This window comes from Balearica regulorum, chromosome 18 (assembly GCF_011004875.1).
Source record: "Balearica regulorum gibbericeps isolate bBalReg1 chromosome 18, bBalReg1.pri, whole genome shotgun sequence".
Lineage (NCBI taxonomy): Eukaryota > Metazoa > Chordata > Aves > Gruiformes > Gruidae > Balearica > Balearica regulorum.
The window spans coordinates 13891913-13913524 of NC_046201.1; the positions used below are offsets into that span (position 1 = coordinate 13891913).

The window sequence follows — 21612 nt, forward strand, 5'->3', positions numbered from 1 at the left end:
TCCAATAGGCATAGAGATCTGACTACATAAACCAGAAATAAAGAAAATTGTAGAACAGACCTCTGAATTAGCAAAAAAAAATGAGTCAGGTCAATCAGTTGATACATACAGCAGAGCACCACTGTGCTGTAGGAGTGTTTCTTCCATCATGCGCTATTGTAATGTATTTTCTACCCTCACAGATACTTGCTGCATTACCCCTAGTAAAGAGTAGCCATGTCATCAGACTCTGAGATGGCCATCTTTGGGGAGGCAGCTCCCTACCTCCGAAAGTCAGAAAAGGAGAGAATCGAGGCCCAGAACAAGCCTTTTGATGCCAAGTCATCTGTCTTTGTGGTACATGCAAAGGAATCCTATGTGAAAAGCACAATCCAGAACAAAGAAGCAGGAAAGGTCACGGTCAAGACTGAAGGTGGAGAAGTGAGTAAAAAAAAAATAAAAAAAATCAAGGCATGAGAATACAATTTAATCCTGCTGTGGACTTTTAGATGACAGACTCTTTTCTTTGACAGACTCTTACTGTGAAGGATGATCAAATCTTCTCCATGAATCCTCCAAAGTATGACAAGATCGAGGACATGGCCATGATGACCCACCTCCATGAACCCGCTGTGCTGTACAACCTCAAAGAGCGTTATGCAGCCTGGATGATCTACGTAAGTGCCAGCAGGAGACAATTCCTGCTTTGGAGGAGTTGAAGATACTTTTCAATCTCTCTAAAGAGTTTCCTGGCTTTTTGCCTTCTTCTGTCCTCATTTTTCTATATCTTCTTTCTTTCTTGCATGTGTTCTCCTCTTGCTGTCTACATCCTCTCCCTCTTCTTCCTTCCCAATCTTACCTTTCATTATCATATGCTAGAACTTACCCATTCTCTGAAAGGTCATTCCTCTACTTTATTTTCTTTCACTGCCCTGGTCTCTCCTGAACATCATTCACCTCTGCCATATCTGCAACTCTTCTCAGGTCTCCCAAATCAGCACCCTGTCCCCATTCCTTACAGACTTACTCGGGTCTCTTCTGTGTCACTGTCAACCCCTACAAGTGGCTGCCGGTGTACAACCCAGAGGTGGTGTTGGCCTACCGAGGCAAGAAGCGCCAGGAGGCCCCTCCACACATCTTCTCCATCTCTGACAACGCCTATCAGTTCATGCTGACTGGTGAGTGCTTGACTTTCCTCACAGCAATATAAAACAAAAAGCCCCACTGGAGCATGTGACAAGCCAGCTAAAAACACCACAGAGTTGTATGACTGAGAACTTGATTGAGTTATGCAGGAATTAATTTCAAGTGCAACTGACCCAGAAGTATTCATGGACTCAGCACTGTCTATTATTTGCACCTTATTATATGAAATTGTAACCACTCCCGTTGCAGAAATACTACTTGAAGTTATTTACTACTTTTTTCCACTGATGGGACAGAAAGAATTATTATTCCATTGTCTATTTTGAATACAGATAGGCAGTTTGATTAGATTTCTTGATGAGAACTATGTGAAGGGCAAGTGGGTACACAGCTTGTCTGAGGACCACATGCCGCTAACAGCTCTATGCATCCATTTTGGCTTATACTTTCATCTGTTGGGACCTAGAAAGGAATGGAGTAGTCTTGGACTACTTAAATTACTCTTAGACTTTAGAGAAGCCCCAACTTCCATTTACAGCTTTACTTCTCATTCAGCTGAGTATTACCCAGGTCAACTGCTAACAGTATCTTTCTTTCTGCCCCTTTCACAGACCGCGAGAACCAGTCGATCCTGATCACGTATGTACACCCCTGCTCGGGTCCCTGCAGGGCTGCCTGGTGCCAGGGGACCTCCTGCCTGACCACATGCTCTCTGCTTCTCTCTTTGGTTTGACAGCGGAGAATCCGGTGCAGGGAAGACTGTGAACACAAAGCGTGTCATCCAGTACTTTGCAACAATTGCAGCAAGTGGGGAGAAGAAGAAGGAGGAGCAACAGACATCGGGCAAAATGCAGGTGCGGTCCTAGGGGTAGGACTCTGCAACTATCAAATTTATTTATGAGCTATATCATGACAATAAGATTTCTATTTCAGGGGACGCTTGAGGATCAAATCATCAGCGCCAACCCACTGCTGGAGGCTTTTGGAAATGCCAAGACGGTGAGGAACGACAACTCCTCACGCTTTGTAAGTTGTTGCCTGGGACAAAATCACTTTTTTTGTACCAGTACACAGACTCGAATATTCTTGCAGTCAGGATTGATAAAAAAGATCTCAACTGACTTTCCTGCTCCTTTCAGGGTAAATTCATCAGAATCCATTTTGGTGCCACAGGCAAACTGGCTTCTGCTGACATTGAAACATGTAAGCGACCCTCCTGGCCTGATCCCTTTCCTTCCAGCCTTCCTGAATTTTTGTGCTAACTCTGTCCTACCTTCCTTGACAGATCTGCTGGAGAAGTCCAGAGTCACTTTCCAGCTCAAGGCAGAAAGAAGCTACCACATATTTTATCAGATCATGTCCAACAAGAAGCCGGAGCTAATTGGTAGGCAGGATCACGAACTTCTCCAGACAAAGGTCACAAAACAACATTTAATTCCTTTACATGCCAATGACATTTGATCTGTATGTGTTTTGCCCTTCTTTTCAGAGATGTTGCTGATCACCACCAATCCATATGACTATCAGTATGTGAGTCAAGGTGAGATCACAGTTCCCAGCATTAACGACCAGGAAGAGCTGATGGCCACGGACGTAAGTAACGCACAGAAGTTTTCTTAGGCGGGCTCTGACCTTCAGCAGGCATGGTACTTACTCTAACGATTCTTCTGTTAGAGTGCCATTGACATCCTGGGCTTCACTCCTGATGAGAAGACAGCCATTTACAAGCTGACGGGAGCTGTCATGCACTATGGCAACCTGAAGTTTAAGCAGAAGCAGCGTGAGGAGCAGGCAGAGCCAGACGGCACAGAAGGTACCAGCACGATATAAACCAGAGCACAGTATATACCGGAACACTCGCTAGCACAGGCAGTAATTCAGGATCAGAATCATTGACTCAGCCTGCGCATTTCCCCAGATATAAGTGTGTCCTTACCAGAGGACTTTGCTGGATGAACACAACTCAACGGAAGATGCAGATTATTTTGAACTATGCAAAATAATAGTATAAGGTCCAGTGAATCCTAAAGCGTGCTTCCATTGGCTGACACAGTAGGAGTCAGGTAGCAGAAAAGCAAGCTTTGCTGCTAGACTGAATGGCAGCTTCCCAGACGTGGCACAGAATCAGGAGCCACTCTGCTCACTGACTTCAGTTTTATCTACCCAGGTAGCTACTATCACCTACCATCAGCTCTAGTCACCTCCCAGTGGTGGTGTTTCCAGGTGACAAGAAGCCAGAATCTGGAAGCTGCTCTGCCCCAAAGCCTGTATTCTGGAGACAACTCACAATGCCTGAACTGAGGGCATTGTGTTACTTCATTTTACACAGGGGGTTAAAAAGGAACATCAGTTAATACTGCAGCTGTGGCTCATATGCTCTACATTTTCTGTAGAGTCTCTGCATGTCTCCAGGACTTCTGTTTGAAAAATAGACATCTAAGATATGTCTATAGCATTTGCTTGCCTAGAATTGTTCAAATGTGCATTCCTTTAAAAATTCATGGGCGTATGTCCATGAAACCAGAGTTATTTGCAGGTTTTAAGGGATTTTTTTCTTGAGTTGGTTTTTAGTGTGTGTGGTCTATATCTTTTTTTTTAGGGAAGTTAATACATAAATGAAAATGACTGAAAGGAATACAATAGCAATGAGTCTGATAATGATGAATAGTAATAGTAGAATAGGTGACAAATAATAGCTGACATCCTTGAATGAATATAACCAAAGGAAAGAGTTATAGAAAAGTATAAAAGAATTAGACTAATAATTATTAAAAAATAACTCTACGAAAGAGAAATAAAACATCAGTTGTTCTTTTTTTGTATCTTACTCTTTCCACTGATACATATACATTAAATACTTAGTTGTAAATAATATGTACAATAGAAGCAGCTCAAAAATAGCATCTCTACATATATATTCTATAGTGAGGTTTGGCCTTATCACAGTAAAGGACTCTAAATAGTACTGGTGCTCGCTATCATCTTCACTTTGAGAAAAGACAGACAGCAAAATTGAAAGTGATGACAGAGTATATTCAGTGCTCTACTGTATTTAATAGTCTAGATTCAGAGAAAATGAGAGCTGGAGAAGACCTATATGTTATCATATCGTCATAGAATCACAGAATGGTTTGGGTTGGAAGGGACCTTAAAGCCCATCTAATTCCAACCCCCTGCCATGGGCAGGGACACCGTCCACTAAGACCAGGTTGCCCAAAGCCGCATCCAACCTGGCCTTGAACACTTCCAGGGATACAGGGGCAGCAACAGCTTCTCTGGGCAACCTGTGCCAGTGCCTCACCACCCTCACAGGGAAGAATTTCTTCCTTATATCTAATCTAAATCTCCCCTCCTTCAGCTTAAGGCCATTGCCCCTTGGCCTGTCACTCCATGTCCTTATCAAAAGTCCCTCTCCAGCTTTCCTGTAGGCTGTTTTATGTACTGGAAGGTGCTGTAAGGTCTCCCCGGAGCCTTCTCTTCTCCAGGCTGAACAACCCCAACTCTCTCAGCCTGTCTTCATAGGGGAGGTGCTTCTGCCCTCTGATCATCATATTTATATCATAAGTATATTTATGCTTAGGGAGAATGTGGTCCCACTATGAAAGTTGTATGAGATAGCTTATTCATCTTTTGGCATAATAGTTCACTAATCTCTCTCTCTCTCACGGCAGTAGAGTTTCACTGACTATATTTTTCAGTACGGTGTATTTCACTACCAACTAGTTTCCTTTTCTCTTTATTCAGAAATAGTCATTTGTTTGACCTGCCATCTTCATGGCCCTTTGCTCTTTTGTCTCTCTAGTCACTTGTGTCAAAATCTGCATGTTCATTGTAAAATCATTTGGTAGAATGTTTATGTTTACAAATCATCTAAATTAAATGGGAAAAATCAGTAAATCATGTGACAAAGTATATGTGGCTTCTGCAGAAATGATTCTGAATTACTACAAGATATGTCTACAGGAGAGCTAATATTTGATCCTGCTGTATGCTTGTTTCCTTAGTTGCTGACAAGGCGGCCTATCTGATGGGTCTGAACTCAGCAGACCTGCTCAAAGCCCTCTGCTACCCCCGAGTCAAGGTTGGGAATGAGTATGTGACCAAGGGTCAAACTGTGCAGCAGGTAAGAAACAAGTTATGATAGAAAACAAATGACATGAATTAAAAACTTTGAACTTCCTCTTTTGCTCTCGATGACAAATTTTCTGTTACTTTTCTTTAGGTATACAATTCAGTGGGTGCTCTGGCAAAATCTGTCTTTGAGAAGATGTTCTTGTGGATGGTTGTTCGCATCAACCAACAGCTGGATACAAAGCAGCCCAGACAGTACTTCATTGGTGTCCTGGACATTGCTGGCTTTGAGATCTTTGATGTAAGAGGAAGATCTTTGTACAAGTTTCCTGGAAGGGGCAGGATTGTTTTTATTTATTGGAGAATTGTGACATTCTGTAGAAATGTTATGTAGGTATCATTATCATCATATGTATTATTCCACAAGGACTACAGGTTTTATAGATGTCTGTTGTTGCATGTCAAAGTGAAAATTGCATTGAAAACAGATATGAAAATTTTAAATAACTGATAGGTAACAGCGGAGACAGATTTTGAGGAAGTTAAAATATGCCATCTTGAAGGAAGACTTTGTCAATGCTGAAGCCAGGTTCCCTCTGAATGCTTGGGGCAGTGTAGACAAATTCAAACAGATGAACTTGAACTAAGCTCTGCAACTCTTTCCAGAGCTCAGATATATGTTGAGATAGTGCCAGGGCCTGAAAGAGTAGATATTTCAGAGGATGGAATATGCCAGTCACCTGTCCAGTCTCATGACTAGAAATTCAAGATCCCAGTCATGGAGACCTTAATGGGTTGAAAATAAAACCTTTTGGAAGATGAAAAGTGTTCCTGGAACTGAACTTCACACATAAATCTCTTTGCATTCTGCAGTTCAACAGCCTGGAGCAGCTGTGCATCAACTTCACCAATGAGAAACTGCAACAGTTCTTCAACCACCACATGTTCGTGCTGGAGCAGGAGGAGTACAAGAAGGAGGGAATTGAATGGGAGTTCATTGACTTTGGGATGGACCTGGCTGCCTGCATTGAGCTCATTGAGAAGGTTCTTGGGCCCTACACACTTAATAGTTTTCCAGATGTAAAATGTAAAAGGAATCTTCTATGTTCGAATTAGACCACTTTAATGTGTGGCACTCACACTTACTACAGCACATAACATGATTTTTTTCTGGGCTGCAAGCATTTCATATACATTTTCATTTGTCTGTTATTTCACTGCTTGTGGGATTCTGTCATACAGACGATTAGTAGTACATACGATCTGTAGTACATATGATTCACATGGGGCAAAAATTTCAGTCCTAGTCACTTTTCTGGAGTTCGTACTCAAATGGGTGTATTGTTTAAATGTGTGCTGAGTGGGTAATACACTGAGAAACTTCTATTTTAGTATGTTTAAAGAAATTTAAATTTTAATTGCTTAATTTAATTTTTAATTGTTTCCAAGAAAAAGCATTTAGGAAGTGTTAACCCTTACATCTGAATTCATTTTGCTTTCAATATTCAACTAACATGCACACAGTGAATTTCTACATGCTAGATCTTTATTACATCACAATCCTGAAACTTATGGGTGAGCTTGTTTTCACATAACTGATGGCATACTCACTAACAAAATGCCCTTTTTGGAAAAACATAAGATTACACTTTCTAAGGAGAGCTTTTTGTATAATTTTTATCTTCCATTTCCCTCTCTCATATACATTCTCTCTGCTTCTTGCTTCCACGCTTGCTTTCTTCACACGTTGCTATTTCTTCCAGCCCATGGGCATCTTCTCCATCCTGGAAGAGGAGTGCATGTTCCCCAAGGCAACTGACACCTCTTTCAAGAACAAGCTCTATGACCAGCATCTGGGCAAGTCCAACAACTTCCAGAAGCCCAAGCCTGCCAAAGGCAAGGCTGAGGCACACTTCTCCTTGGTGCACTATGCTGGCACGGTGGACTACAACATCTCTGGCTGGCTTGAGAAGAACAAGGATCCCTTGAATGAAACTGTTGTTGGCCTGTACCAGAAATCATCCCTGAAGACACTGGCTTTACTCTTTGCCTCTGTTGGTGGGGCGGAAGCAGGTGATTTCTTTGAAATCAGTTCTGCTATAATTGACAGGAAAAAATCTTGCAATACTATTTTGCAGTAATATTTATATTTCAAAAATTGAAAACGCAAAACCTCATCTACTTGTTGGAACTCAGTTGCTCAGACTAATAAAGGATATTACATTTCCCTGTAGACCTTAATAGATCTGTAGGCTTTAAGACCAGGCAGCTTACTACAACGTTAACACAGGCTAGCTGCCAAACCAGATTTCTGCAATAAGGGGCATGCCCAAATACTTTGGGGAACACAATAAAATGTATCAATATGCTGCTAATTTTATGCATACCCTTAGATGTAAAGATACATAAAGACTGCATTCGGTGTATTCACTAGCGATTTATTTAATTCCTTAAATATCTTACTATACAAAATTTTACATCTTATTTTCTCTTTGCATTTTCTTAACTTCAGCTTGAAGTCATTAGATTTCATTCTGCTATCATCTGAAAAAAATCAAGTCTCCCATTGTAACTTTAAACACTATGCATTTACAAATTTTGATCATATTATTACATTTTCTATTTTTTTAAAACAAACACACAAAGTTCTTCAGATTCTAACTGCATGCTTTTGTTGTTCATTTCTTTTTAAAAAAATATTATTGTTTAGAGAGTGGTGGCAGTGGCAAGAAGGGCGGCAAGAAGAAGGGTTCTTCTTTCCAGACTGTCTCGGCTCTTTTCCGGGTACTGTAGAATAATCGTTATAAATATTACTGCATTGTGAAAAAAAAATCAAAAATTCATTTCAGAAAGCTTTAGATTGATCTAATATACAAAGTCTTTATGTTCGGGAAGGATAAAGCCACGTGCTTCTTACTAAAGAAGGATTCTCATTGAATCCTTAGAGGTATTCTTTCAGAAATGTCCAAAAGCTCTGTAAAAAAAAATAAATACTGATCACACAGTGTTTTTACTCTATCTAATATTGAGATTGTGTAAGTGACATTTTTAAACCCAAGTCTTTGCTCTTGTTCCTAAGGAAAATTTAAACAAGCTGATGAGCAATCTCCGAAGCACACATCCCCATTTTGTGCGATGCCTTATTCCTAATGAAACAAAAACACCTGGTAAGTTGTTAATGTTCAAAGATGTGATAAATCTGTTCTTCTCTGTGCAGTACAATGAAGTACCAATTCATTATGTCATTTATTAGGTGCCATGGAACATGAGCTGGTGCTGCATCAGCTGCGGTGTAACGGCGTGCTGGAAGGGATTAGAATTTGCAGGAAGGGATTCCCCAGCAGAATACTCTATGCAGACTTTAAACAGAGGTCAGATTCCATGTCATCCACCCTCCACCATATCCACCAATGCTGAATAATTTGCACTTCCTAACTGTTTTAACTACTGTTGGTGTTATGGCAGAGGTTTATTGTACCTACGTTTAGGCATACAAAAGTCAGTTGTCCAAGTTAGTCATCCAGAGTCTTTCTATAGCTAATGAGAAGAACAGGAATTTTCAAAAGGCAATTATTCCTGTCCTTGATTCATATTCTAGTATGGGATAAAGTATTTTTTAATTAACTGTCCAGAATTGAAGTTGATTAGTTTAGACTTTGTTAACTTCTGGTAGTAAGATGACTTGCAGCCATCAGCACAGAAAAGTTAATAAAGAAACTGCAAGATATTCTAGACTAACTTGTTGGAAAACCAAATCAAATAAAAAGATCTTGCTGCTGCTTCTTATCAGCTGAAAAATACTCAGTCTGTACTGCCACTATTACTTCCTCTCTCCACATATTTTGTTGCATATAAAGTTCTCATTTGGAGATAAGGCATTAGATAACAGGGCATGTGAAAGATGTCAGTGTTACCCAATGGAAATCAGTACCCATTATGTGTCAAGAATTTCTGGACTAAGGAAAGTGCAAGGTTTTTCCTAAAAACATGTTTAGCCATGACAATGTGATTTCTAAACAACAGGACAGAGTTCAGACTTATTCACCTCTCTTCCACTCTTGATGCCCCTTCAGAGAATCTTAACAATGGCATCAGCTGGTACAGGTTTGATTGAGCTTTCAGGAATCTGACCTTCTTCATATTTACTTCCTCCCATAGGTACAAGGTGCTTAATGCCAGCGCTATCCCAGAGGGACAGTTCATTGATAGCAAGAAAGCTTCTGAGAAGCTCCTAGGGTCAATCGATGTGGACCACACCCAGTACAAATTTGGCCACACCAAGGTACAAATGCTGCTTGACTGATGTACTGTGCTTGCAATACCTGACACTTATGTACTGCAACATTCTCATTCTCAAGGTGTTCTTCAAAGCTGGGCTGCTGGGACTCCTGGAGGAGATGAGGGATGAGAAGCTGGCACAGCTCATCACCCGCACACAGGCCATGTGCAGAGGTTACCTGATGAGAGTGGAGTTCAAGAAAATGATGGAGAGGAGGTAGATACTTACACTTACTTGGCCTATTCTCATCAGATTCCAAAGACATGAACAAAACTGAAAATAAGCTGCTTCACACCAAATCTCATTTATTTATCATTAATTCAGTTTACCAATATGGATGTATTTCAGAGTATACACTGGCAGTAGATGAAACAGTATAAAATCCTGATGTAAGTTAAAAATGATGATTTTTTTTCCTAAATCACTCTTTGTACTAATTTTTGCTAAATTCAGTAAATGGCTACATTATATATATGTCCAGAAACCAGATATTTAGTCCAAGCTAATTATTACCATTATAATCCAAGATGAGAAGCACATTTTTGTAGCACAAGAGAAGTATCTGCTTCCCTTGAATAACTTTCATGAAAGGGGCCAAGTCACCTTCTGAAAGTGTTCCTTATCTTTGGCCATGAAAGTGAGCCAAACATCTGGACTTCAAAACTGTCCATAAAGGCTGACAAAACTAGGGAGTTTTCTTTAGACATATATAATTTTATATATATTAAATATACTTAATATTATTAATATATTATTAAATATATAATGAATATTTTATATACACACAGATGTATAGAACTATAACTATAAAGCATTATATGTAGAACTTCATGTTATACATATCAATACATATGATTAAAAATGTATTATATATTTAAAAATATGTAACATAATATATTTTTAATTACCTTTCAGGGAGTCCATCTTCTGCATCCAGTACAACGTTCGTGCATTCATGAACGTCAAGCACTGGCCCTGGATGAAGCTGTTCTTCAAGATCAAGCCCTTGCTGAAGAGTGCAGAATCTGAGAAGGAGATGGCCAACATGAAGGAGGAGTTTGAGAAAACCAAGGAAGAGCTTGCAAAGTCTGAGGCAAAGAGGAAGGAGCTGGAGGAGAAAATGGTTTCTTTGCTGCAGGAGAAAAATGACCTGCAACTCCAAGTGCAAGCTGTAAGTATTGCTAAAGTTTTTGGCTTGTAATGTCGTGTGTAAAAAGATCCCAAAGGTATCAGCAACAGACACATTATCCCAGAACAGTATTTATTTTAAAAGCATAGACATATTTTATAAAATACAAAGGAAAACCACATAGAAAAACTAATCTCAAATCTACAAATATTAATAAGTTTGCAATTAATTATTGCAGCTGGTTTCTTACACTTTTAAATCAAGAGGGAAGTCATCAATTTCCAGTTAGTAAATACTACAGTTTACAGTATATTTTAAATCATACACTGCAACTTACAACAGCAATTATCATGTCTTTATACAACTTTATATGCTATATAATTTTGATACGTTATCATCTAATCAATGATGTTAATCTGGAGGTCTTGTTAACACCGTTTATTTAGAGAATCAGAAGTGAATTCAGGTGGAATAGGAGGGGCTGAGAGTGTCAGGCATTTCTCTAACATTTATGGTCCCTGGCTCCTCAAGAAAAACGGTGATGAAAGTGGAGTTCTCCCCTTTTTCCCTGGAAATAAAAAGGTAGCAACAATAACCCCCTTAAAACTGTCTTTACTAGCAAGGATTAGGATTAATCCGACCCCATTTTGATGTGTACAGTCTAAAAGTCTACATCTAAGCTAGTGGCCTCAGGTTCTCTTCACCTTCAGCAATGAGAAGATCATCCTTTCTGAATATGATACAATTCCTCCAAAAATATAAAATTTTGGTTGAATGGACTGGATCTTGATATCATGGCAGATATCTAAATCTAGATGAGACAAACCCCAACTTAACTATCCTGCTGAGCTATAAAAAGTCTTCTGCCTGGATGGTATCATTGCTTTTCACTAGAAGAAAGAGGCAAAGAACAAGTAGTATGTAGAAAATAAGTTATGTCTTAGTAACTTGCATCTTAGAATTCATGTAAATTCGGGTAATTGATACAGCCCCTGGTAAACACCAGTCTCCTTTCTAAACTGTTCTTCTTGACCACAGGGGATAGAAATGTACCTGATTCAACTACTGCCTTTCTAACAGTGATCATAACACAAAATTTTACCAAAACTAGAAATTAAATTCATGCTCAGTAAATCTTTTGAGGAGAGCTGTAATATTATTTTTTCAGCTGAATGTTGGAATTTGTAGCATTCAGGTTTTAAATACTGTATGCTAAAAAAATCTGCCTACATGTTTCTCTTCAGTAGAAATCTGTGCCAATTTCCAGTCCAGTCAAATGCAACATAGTAAAATGATGAAAAAAACAACAAGGGAGATACTGCCATGTCTGATTTCAGGCTCTATCTTCAAATTAATGGTGGAATTGCATGAGCAGTTAAAGAGTTTAAAAAAAAAATGCTCAGAGTCTGTATTTATAGTGTGATGATATATTCCCTAATTTTCTGGGCTTGAGGAAGTCCAAAACAAATCAATAATCTTATAATAATGAGTTTTAACTACAAAGAACATTGTAAAGCTCTTTGAAAATAATAATTCCTTGTTTGAAAATCCATAAGAAAAAATAATTATTTGAAAACTGTTTTATTTAAACCAATCGTGTAGGAAGCTGATGGTTTGGCTGATGCTGAGGAAAGGTGTGATCAGCTCATCAAAACCAAAATCCAGCTGGAAGCCAAAATTAAGGAGCTGACAGAGAGAGCAGAAGATGAAGAAGAGATGAATGCTGAGCTGACAGCCAAGAAGAGAAAACTGGAGGATGAATGTTCAGAGCTGAAGAAAGACATTGATGACCTCGAGTTAACACTGGCCAAGGTGGAGAAGGAAAAACATGCCACCGAAAACAAGGTACAAGGCAGAACCTGTCACTCTCACTCCAGAAAAGAGCACTGTGATCTTACACGACTTCTGTATCTACTTCCCTTATTTACACGTGCTCCCTTCTTCTCAAAGGTGAAAAACCTCACAGAGGAGATGGCAGCCCTGGACGAGACCATTGTGAAGCTGACAAAAGAGAAGAAGGCTCTCCAAGAGGCCCATCAGCAGACACTGGATGACCTGCAGGCAGAAGAGGACAAAGTCAATACGCTGACCAAAGCTAAAACCAAGCTGGAGCAGCAAGTGGACGATGTAAGCACACAGGCATACAGCAAGAGGAGGACAGGTATGGAGTTAGACCTGGCTGGCAGAGCACTGATGATCTTGCTCTTTTTAGCTGGAAGGGTCCCTGGAGCAGGAGAAGAAACTGCGCATGGACCTCGAGAGAGCTAAGAGGAAACTCGAAGGAGACCTGAAGATGGCCCACGACAGCATAATGGATTTGGAAAACGATAAGCAGCAGCTGGATGAGAAACTGAAGAAGTAAGTGTGGCTGCGGGGCACCCGGGTGTTGGGCTGGTGCACTTGTCTTTTCCCCCTGAGCTCTAACACGGTTTGCTTTGCCCAAAGGAAAGACTTTGAAATCAGCCAGATCCAGAGCAAAATCGAGGATGAGCAAGCCCTGGGCATGCAATCACAGAAGAAGATCAAGGAGCTGCAGGCAAGTCTCTGTCCCTTGTCCTCTTTCCCCCAGTCTCAGGTGAGGCAGGAGGAGGGCATGGGTGTGAAGGGTCCCTAATGTTCCCCAGGCTCGTATTGAGGAACTGGAGGAGGAAATTGAGGCTGAGCGAACGTCTCGGGCAAAAGCAGAGAAGCATCGGGCTGACCTCTCCAGGGAGCTAGAGGAGATCAGCGAGCGCCTGGAAGAAGCAGGAGGAGCCACCGCAGCTCAGATCGAGATGAACAAGAAGCGTGAGGCGGAATTTCAGAAGATGCGTCGCGACCTCGAAGAGGCCACGCTGCAGCACGAAGCCACGGCTGCCGCCCTGCGGAAGAAGCACGCGGACAGCACAGCTGAGCTTGGGGAGCAGATCGACAACCTGCAACGAGTGAAGCAGAAGCTGGAGAAGGAGAAGAGTGAGCTGAAGATGGAGATTGACGACTTGGCCAGTAACATGGAGTCTGTCTCCAAAGCTAAGGTACTGAAATCCTTCTTTGTAGTAGTAGTTCAAACATAATCAAGTATTTATATTTTAAAGTAGAAATTTAAGTTAGTCATATTTTAAAATAAATAGTTGCACTTTACAACTTGAATTTGATTTTATATATTTACGTATTAGTATAATAATATATTGTGTCCTTTGGGTGAGAGCTAAAAAAATTTACCTGAAGCACCTGAGCTAAGGAACTATAGGGTCTCATTGCTTGGTTCAGAATATTATGATGGTGAAATGAAAGAACTGGCCTTATCAAGTTTTCAGTTTGTTCTAAAATAGAAATTACTCCTACCCTTTCCTTTTTATTCCTATTTTTCTTTTCCTCCCTTAAATACTACAACGACATAATCACTAAGAGCCAAACATAAATTTAAAATAATTTGTCATATTACAGTGTCCCATCATCTTTTTTATCTATTGAAAAAGTGGAGTGTACATTAATAAATTATAAAAATGTTCAAATTAGGGATGCAAATGTCATAGAAAGATATATCAGTTAAGTGAGACATTTTGACTTTACTTCTAAATCATTGGTCTCTTTTTTTGCCCTTCGTAAGACTTCAGATTCTCAGTAATTATGTGTTGAACTACCAATCATCTTTCATTCTATTCTTCATGGAAATAGGCAAATTTGGAGAAGATGTGTCACTCCCTAGAAGATCAGCTCAGTGAGATTAAGACAAAGGAGGAGGAACAGCAGCGCACAATTAATGACATCAGTGCCCAGAGAGCTCGGCTACAAACAGAATCTGGTAAGACATTTGTGTTTTTTAAGAGACCACAGTATATGACCTGTGGCTTTAAAAAAAAGGTCAAAAAGACCTGGGGGTCTTGGTGGAAACTAAGTTGAACATGATCCAGAAATGTGCTCTTGTGACAAAGGCGGCCAACAGAATCCTGAGCTGCATTAGAAGAAATGTTGCCAGCAGGCTAACAGAGGGTCATCCTTCCCCCTAATCAGCACAGGTGAGGCCATACCTGGAGTGTTGTGTCCAGTGCTAGCCTCCCCTGTACCAGAGAGATACAGACATCCTGGAGCAGGACCAATAACATGATTAAGGGACTGGAACAACCTCCCCAGCGCTGTGGTAGAGTCCCAACACTGGAGGTTTTCAAGACACATCTGGACAGGATGCTAGATAATCTCATGTAGGCTCCCTTTCCCATGAAAGGTTGGACTGAATTACCTTTCAAGGTCCCTTCCAACCTGGACTGATCTATGATTCGATGACTGGAGTTTCAAAGAAGACCTCATATATCTCATAACCTAGACTTCAGCCATCTGCTTCCCGGGAGACATTCAGGAGAGGACAGTGATATACCTGAGCATGTCCGCAACATAATACTCATTCTGTAAGCTCAGGGCTTGAAGTGACCACTGGATTTAGTGCAAACATCTAATAAGACTAGTCAGATATTGCATAAGGGGGCATGATGTATCTCATTTCTTGCCTCTAAAATAAATACTTTGACATACTCAGAGATATGGATAGGTATCAGTGATCAGGATTCCATGAAAGAAATATAATTTTGTTTAATTCAAAATGGTTTTATGTGCATTTAATTATCAAGGATTACACTTTTAAATAAGTCATAACATAAGTTATTTTTAAATAAGTCACTTTTACTCATGTGAACTTTCCCAGGTGAATATTCACGCCAGGTGGAGGAAAAAGATGCTCTGATTTCTCAGCTGTCCAGAGGCAAGCAGGCATTCACCCAACAGATTGAGGAACTCAAGAGGCACCTAGAGGAAGAGATAAAGGTGAGAAGGCTTTCCAAATTCTGTCTTAGCCATTAGATTCGTCCTGTCTAGGAGGAGCTTCAGATATATATGAAATCACAGAATCAACAAGAGCGGGGTAGGGGGGAGGAAATAATTACTTAGTCATTCAGTGCAAGTCTTCCCATATTAGATTTCCTCCCCCTTCGCTGCACTCTATACCTTAATTCTTTTGCATATTCTCAGATCTTCCTTTCTCATCCAGTAGTTTGCCATCATTCCTACAGCAGAATAATCCAGTGTCCACCAACATGGGAGATTTCCCAGGATATTTCCATTCATTGTCACACTACTATTTTTCCCCCAGGCCAAGAACGCCCTGGCCCACGCCTTGCAGTCTGCTCGCCATGACTGTGACTTGCTCCGGGAACAATATGAGGAGGAGCAGGAAGCCAAGGGGGAGCTGCAGCGTGCCCTGTCCAAGGCCAACAACGAAGTGGCCCAGTGGAGAACCAAATACGAGACAGATGCTATTCAGCGCACGGAAGAGCTGGAGGAGGCCAAGTACGTGGTGATAGAATGTGAAGAAGCCAGGGGGGACTGAAAATTCAAAGGTGACATTAGAAGACACACCTCAAGGTCTTTTGAGGAATAAGTTATCTATTTCCTTTGGGGAAGGGTAAGAGAAAATGAGAATCTTTATCCTAAAGAAGTTTAGTGGTTTAGTAAAGGCAAAGGCTAAGAACACCATAAATGAAGCCCTTCACTCTGTGTGACTGCAGACTGCAAAATGATTAAGCATGCTCTTGTAGAAAGCACACTGGTTCCTCTGAGCTAAATGTGAGCTGTGTGTTTACATCTCCCAGGAAGAAGCTGGCACAGCGGCTGCAGGATGCAGAGGAGCACGTTGAAGCCGTCAATGCCAAATGTGCTTCCCTGGAAAAGACAAAGCAGAGGCTGCAGAATGAAGTGGAGGACCTGATGATTGACGTGGAGCGATCAAATGCTGCCTGCGCAGCTCTGGATAAGAAGCAGAAGAACTTTGACAAGGTCTTCTGGGCTCCAGCCTTGGGGTTCCTGGGCAGAGCATCCCCTCCTGATTGCCACGTCCATACTCACGGCCCATTTCTCTTCAGATCCTGGCAGAGTGGAAGCAGAAGTATGAGGAAACGCAGGCTGAGCTGGAAGCCTCCCAGAAGGAGTCTCGCTCTCTCAGCACGGAGCTGTTTAAGATGAAGAATGCCTACGAGGAGTCCTTGGACCACCTGGAAACGCTGAAGCGTGAGAACAAGAACTTGCAGCGTAAGTCCCTGGCCCTCTGCTCCTGGCAGGGCTTTCTCACTATCCACCACCACCCACCGCTCCACATGGGTCCGTGCCTGCAGGTCGGCAAAGATGCCCGTCACCTTGGTGCGACAGGGCCCTTCCCCTTCTGCTCTGTGCCTGACCAAGCGTTTGGTCTTTGTTCTCACAGAGGAGATTTCCGACCTGACGGAGCAGATTGCCGAGGGAGGAAAGGCGATCCATGAGCTGGAGAAAGTCAAGAAGCAGATTGAGCAGGAGAAATCTGAAATCCAGGCCTCCCTGGAGGAAGCTGAGGTGCAGCCTTCTGTTCTTAATTGTTTACTTACAACGCAGTTTAGCGACCTCAGATACCATTTATGAAATTGTATGCATTGACAATAAACTCCAGCCACAGGAATCATAGGATTTGGGACACCATTTAAGTCTATGGATACACGGGAATCCTTTTTTTTTTTTTTTTTTTCCCTTTCCTGCAGTCTCAGACCTCATGCTGTACGTTATTCTTCAAGAGAATAGTTCATGTGAAGTTACTGACATTGTTACTTATATAATTATCTGGGTTTTTCCTGTTTTTCAGGCTTCCCTTGAACATGAAGAGGGGAAGATCCTGCGCCTCCAGCTTGAGCTCAACCAGGTGAAGTCTGAGATTGACAGGAAGATAGCAGAGAAAGATGAGGAGGTTGACCAGATGAAGAGAAACCACCTCAGAATTGTGGAGTCCATGCAGAGCACCCTGGATGCTGAGATTAGGAGCAGGAATGAAGCCCTGCGGCTGAAGAAGAAGATGGAGGGAGACCTGAATGAAATAGAGATCCAGCTGAGCCATGCCAACCGCGTGGCTGCAGAGGCACAAAAGAACCTGAGAAACTCACAGGCAGTGCTCAAGGTCAGTTGAATAAAAGCTGTCTACAGACAAATGTTTCAGCTGATATTTTCAGTGCCAAAGAGCTCTGAATATGCTTATAATTTCTTTCAATGGGGGTACAGGATACGCAGATACACTTGGATGATGCTCTCCGGACCCAGGAGGACCTGAAGGAGCAGGTGGTCATGGTGGATCGCAGAGCAAACCTGTTGCAGGCTGAAATTGAGGAGCTACGGGCAGCTCTAGAACAAACAGAAAGGTGTAGAAAGGTGGCTGAGCAAGAACTTCTGGATGCAAGTGAGCGTCTGCAGCTCCTCCATACCCAGGTGAGGTCACTTTGTGAGAAATGGTACTTTTGGTAAGTAGGAAAACACTTGTACACTATATTCTAGTCAGCACTAGAGGGTCGACTTCTAAGACGAGAAGTAATCATCATGATACTAAAAGAGATCTTCTGAAAAAGTGTGTACACTAGCTGTGTTCCCAGGCTGCATTTGATGAAATCCATGCTTCTGCCTTCTTTGCTTCCCAACATAATCTACAGAGTAAAGAAACTTAGTAACAGGGACCAGGTTTTTTAGTCACACATGCCAAATGGTCTGCAATCTGAACAGTCAGGGACTGAAACTCTGAGACAACAGCAATGTTCATTCCTTGCTCAGTTGAAATGTAGCACTAAGGAATCCTCATATTCCTTCAAAAATGTCCTTGTCCACTCTAGCAAGAAAGTGGGGATGAACTCCTGGCTCTGATGTAGCCCGTGTCAAGAAACTTTGACATAAGTTATATGTCACAGCAGTCATCCAGTAGTCAAGTGCTGAAATCTATGGAAAGTGTCTGGTTTCAAATGCTGAAAAGATTTTTGAAGGAATCCATCCTATCGACATCACAAATTTTTCTCTTCTCATTTGATGATAGTGCATTACTCTTCCCTAATTATGTTGAAAAGAAGGCATTTCTCTGACTTCCCTCACTATTTGTATTACATTTCTGTGCCAGCTTTGGTGAATGAGATGTGGCACAGATTATATTTTTAAGTACTCTTTTTCAACTTAAATAAAATTAATTGTTGGGAAAAAACCCAAAACATTGTTCGCCAATGATAAGAAATTTTACAGAAAAATCTGTAGTATTGATTTTTCACATAATTATGTCTGAAATAATTCTAAATCCTGTATGTTCTGTATTTGAAATAATGAGCTAACAAAAAAAAACCTCTAATGTTGCTCAACAGAACACCAGCTTGATCAACACCAAGAAGAAGCTGGAAACAGACATTGCCCAAATTCAGAGTGAAATGGAAGAAACAGTCCAGGAAGCCCGCAATGCTGAAGAGAAGGCCAAGAAGGCCATCACTGATGTGAGTCGGGGCCTGCTTTCAGTGCTGATGGTGGATGTATTCTCCCCCAAACTGTCTCCAGCCCCAAAATCGCTTTGATCCTTTTCTCTCATCAGGCGGCTATGATGGCAGAAGAGCTGAAGAAGGAGCAGGACACCAGCGCCCACCTGGAGAGGATGAAGAAGAACCTGGACCAGACGGTGAAGGACCTGCAGCACCGTCTGGATGAGGCTGAGCAGCTGGCACTGAAAGGAGGCAAGAAGCAAATCCAGAAACTGGAGGCCAGAGTGCGTAGGGCTTTTATTTGTGCACGAGTGAGCACGTCCCTTGGAGAGATCCCAGGGAAGCTCCAAAGATGGTCTTCTCATTGCAGGTGCGGGAGCTGGAAGGGGAGGTGGATGCTGAGCAGAAGCGCAGTGCTGAAGCCGTGAAGGGTGTGCGCAAGTACGAGAGGAAGGTGAAGGAGCTGACCTACCAGGTAAGGCAGTAGCCGTCCTTGGGCTCACACACCCTTCTTGCAGGAAGCCAGTTGTAATCCTTAGGGATTTCTTTCTGTCCTGAGTCACATAGTTAAAAAGGAGAAGACTGAGAACATCAGAAGAAATCTTCTTTCTGGTCATATTAGGAAGATCTAGCTTATCACCTCTGTCTTACTGGACAGCAATGGTCTATAAGGAATGATACTCTCTGTTTCATATAGAGGGCATTTAAAGAGGAGAGGCAAAGAGGTGCTGGTCTTTCTTGTCCTTCTCTGTAGTCTGAGGAAGACAGGAAGAATGTTCTCAGGCTCCAGGATCTGGTGGACAAGCTTCAAATGAAAGTGAAATCCTACAAGAGACAAGCTGAGGAGGCTGTAAGTATTGCTGTGTGCAGAGTCAGTTCCATCCATGTGGAGGTGGAATTCTGTATTGGTGTTTCCCCCTGTGTAACTCTGTTCAAACGCTTAACTTTTTTTGTCTTGCTGGGCACTCAAGAATGAACAGCTTAACAGCTGTTCTGCCTGAACAGCTCAGGGGTCTAGAGGGTGTGGAATACATTTTCTATGAGCATTACTGCATCACTGGGAAAAGCAGCAAAGGCCCAGGTCAACATTGTCAGAGTAGGTCTGTGCTTCTTTTCACTTTATTTCATATTTCTGCCAAGCAGAAAAAAAAATCACCTTCAAAATTTTTAATACATAATTTTATAGCAGTAAATAAATGGAAAACGATGTAATGGAAATAACTGTAATTATATGTAATTATTCAAAAATTCTAAAGTGCATTAGCACTTCATATCCAGAGGGGGATTCCTGGTATATCTTATTAAGCATCTAAACATTTAGCATATAAGCTATTTCTCTGGATTCCTCCTAGAAGTATTAGAGAGCATTACATACTAACTCACAGTCTTTTTTTTTATTATTATTATGTAAAGGCAAAATACTACAGCATGTCCAGAGCAGTGCTACAGTAGGAACATTATTAAACATTTTAAAACCTATTTTATGTCTCTTCCTATCCCCAGGAGGAGCTGTCCAATGTCAATCTCACAAAGTTCCGCAAGATCCAGCATGAACTGGAGGAAGCTGAGGAGCGGGCTGACATTGCAGAGTCACAGATCAACAAGCTCCGAGCAAAGAGCCGTGAAATTGGCAAGAAGTCAGAAAGTGAGGAGTAAATGCCTCCAGTGGTGCAAGGTGAAACAGAATTGCACAAAATGTGAAATTCTATCACTTTGATTTTGTAATCACTGCTTACTCCTTCATCAACCTCTAGATAATTAATGCCTAGATAATAAAAATTGTAGAGATTTTCCCATGGAAATAATGAGAAGTTTACTGTTGTATTTTAATCATTATCCTGAATCCTTATAAGGTTTACTTTTTTCCTTACTTATTTAAATTCATTCAATTAACAATCTTGCTTCAGGTATTTTCAGTGTTTCAGCCACTGTTAAAGTGGTGCAATTAGACATCTTGCTTCATTCTCACCGTGGAATTTCATCTAAGACTTCCTTAAGTTAGGAAACCATTATTTCTTTGCAACAGAATGTAATAATCCCTTATAACTTCTGCTTTAGGAATACAATAGATTTTAACTTGAAAGTTCTTTCAGAAGAATAAGAATTTATTGCAACTTCTGGTAATCCAGTCTAATCATTGATTATTCTAGTAAATCATGTGTCTTATTTGCAAGAAGATCTTTTTTCAGGTTAAACCTCTTCAGTCCTTCAAGCCACTTTGAAACATGGTTTGGAGAACATTTAAACCTAAAATGAGATCTACTTTTAACTTCTGTTCCTGAAAGTGATGGGCAAACCAACATTACAAGGGCAGCACAACCACCTACATTGTATAGTTATTCATTGTCTATATTCTGTTCCCAAAAGTCCCCTGAAACTTCTAAGCTAGTCAGGCCGCCATGTAGCTCCTATGAAGTCTCCAGGGTAATCCAGATAACTTTGCCTAGGTTGGCCTCACTCAAAATATGGGTTTTCATTCTTTGTAGATATCAGCATACATTAGAGAATCCATGGTCACCTCTTTGAAAACAAGGAGAAATAGGTGTCACTTTCTCTGTCATAATCTACTACTTAGAGCACTTGTCCTTCCAAGTCTGAAAGGATTTGAACCACTGAGACCTTCTCACGATTGTGTCATATTGCACCTGGAAATAATTGGAGAAGCCAAATCAACCATTCCTGTTGAAGATGAACCGCTATGCCTTCAGGAATCAAAAAGAATTATCTACAATGAAAAATGT

General features: G+C 41.1%; 1 protein-coding gene across 1 annotated transcript; it reads left to right on the forward strand.

Annotated features, from left to right (window-relative positions):
- Positions 1–519: 519 nt before the first annotated feature.
- LOC104636858 (myosin-1B) lies at positions 520–20542 on the forward strand. The gene is made up of 37 exons (XM_075770510.1): positions 520–656; positions 1001–1157; positions 1737–1764; positions 1862–1979; positions 2059–2151; positions 2265–2328; positions 2411–2509; positions 2615–2718; positions 2800–2938; positions 5130–5248; positions 5348–5497; positions 6070–6240; positions 6960–7269; positions 7907–7980; positions 8276–8363; positions 8450–8567; positions 9355–9478; positions 9555–9691; positions 10391–10646; positions 12207–12449; positions 12555–12731; positions 12817–12962; positions 13050–13140; positions 13229–13618; positions 14262–14388; positions 15283–15401; positions 15727–15923; positions 16226–16409; positions 16496–16661; positions 16834–16958; positions 17242–17550; positions 17652–17855; positions 18764–18889; positions 18985–19155; positions 19242–19346; positions 19626–19721; positions 20375–20542. The coding sequence occupies exons 1-37, from the start codon at positions 546–548 to the stop codon at positions 20525–20527; spliced, it is 5589 nt and encodes a 1862-aa protein (XP_075626625.1). The 5' UTR covers positions 520–545; the 3' UTR covers positions 20528–20542.
- Positions 20543–21612: the final 1070 nt, after the last annotated feature.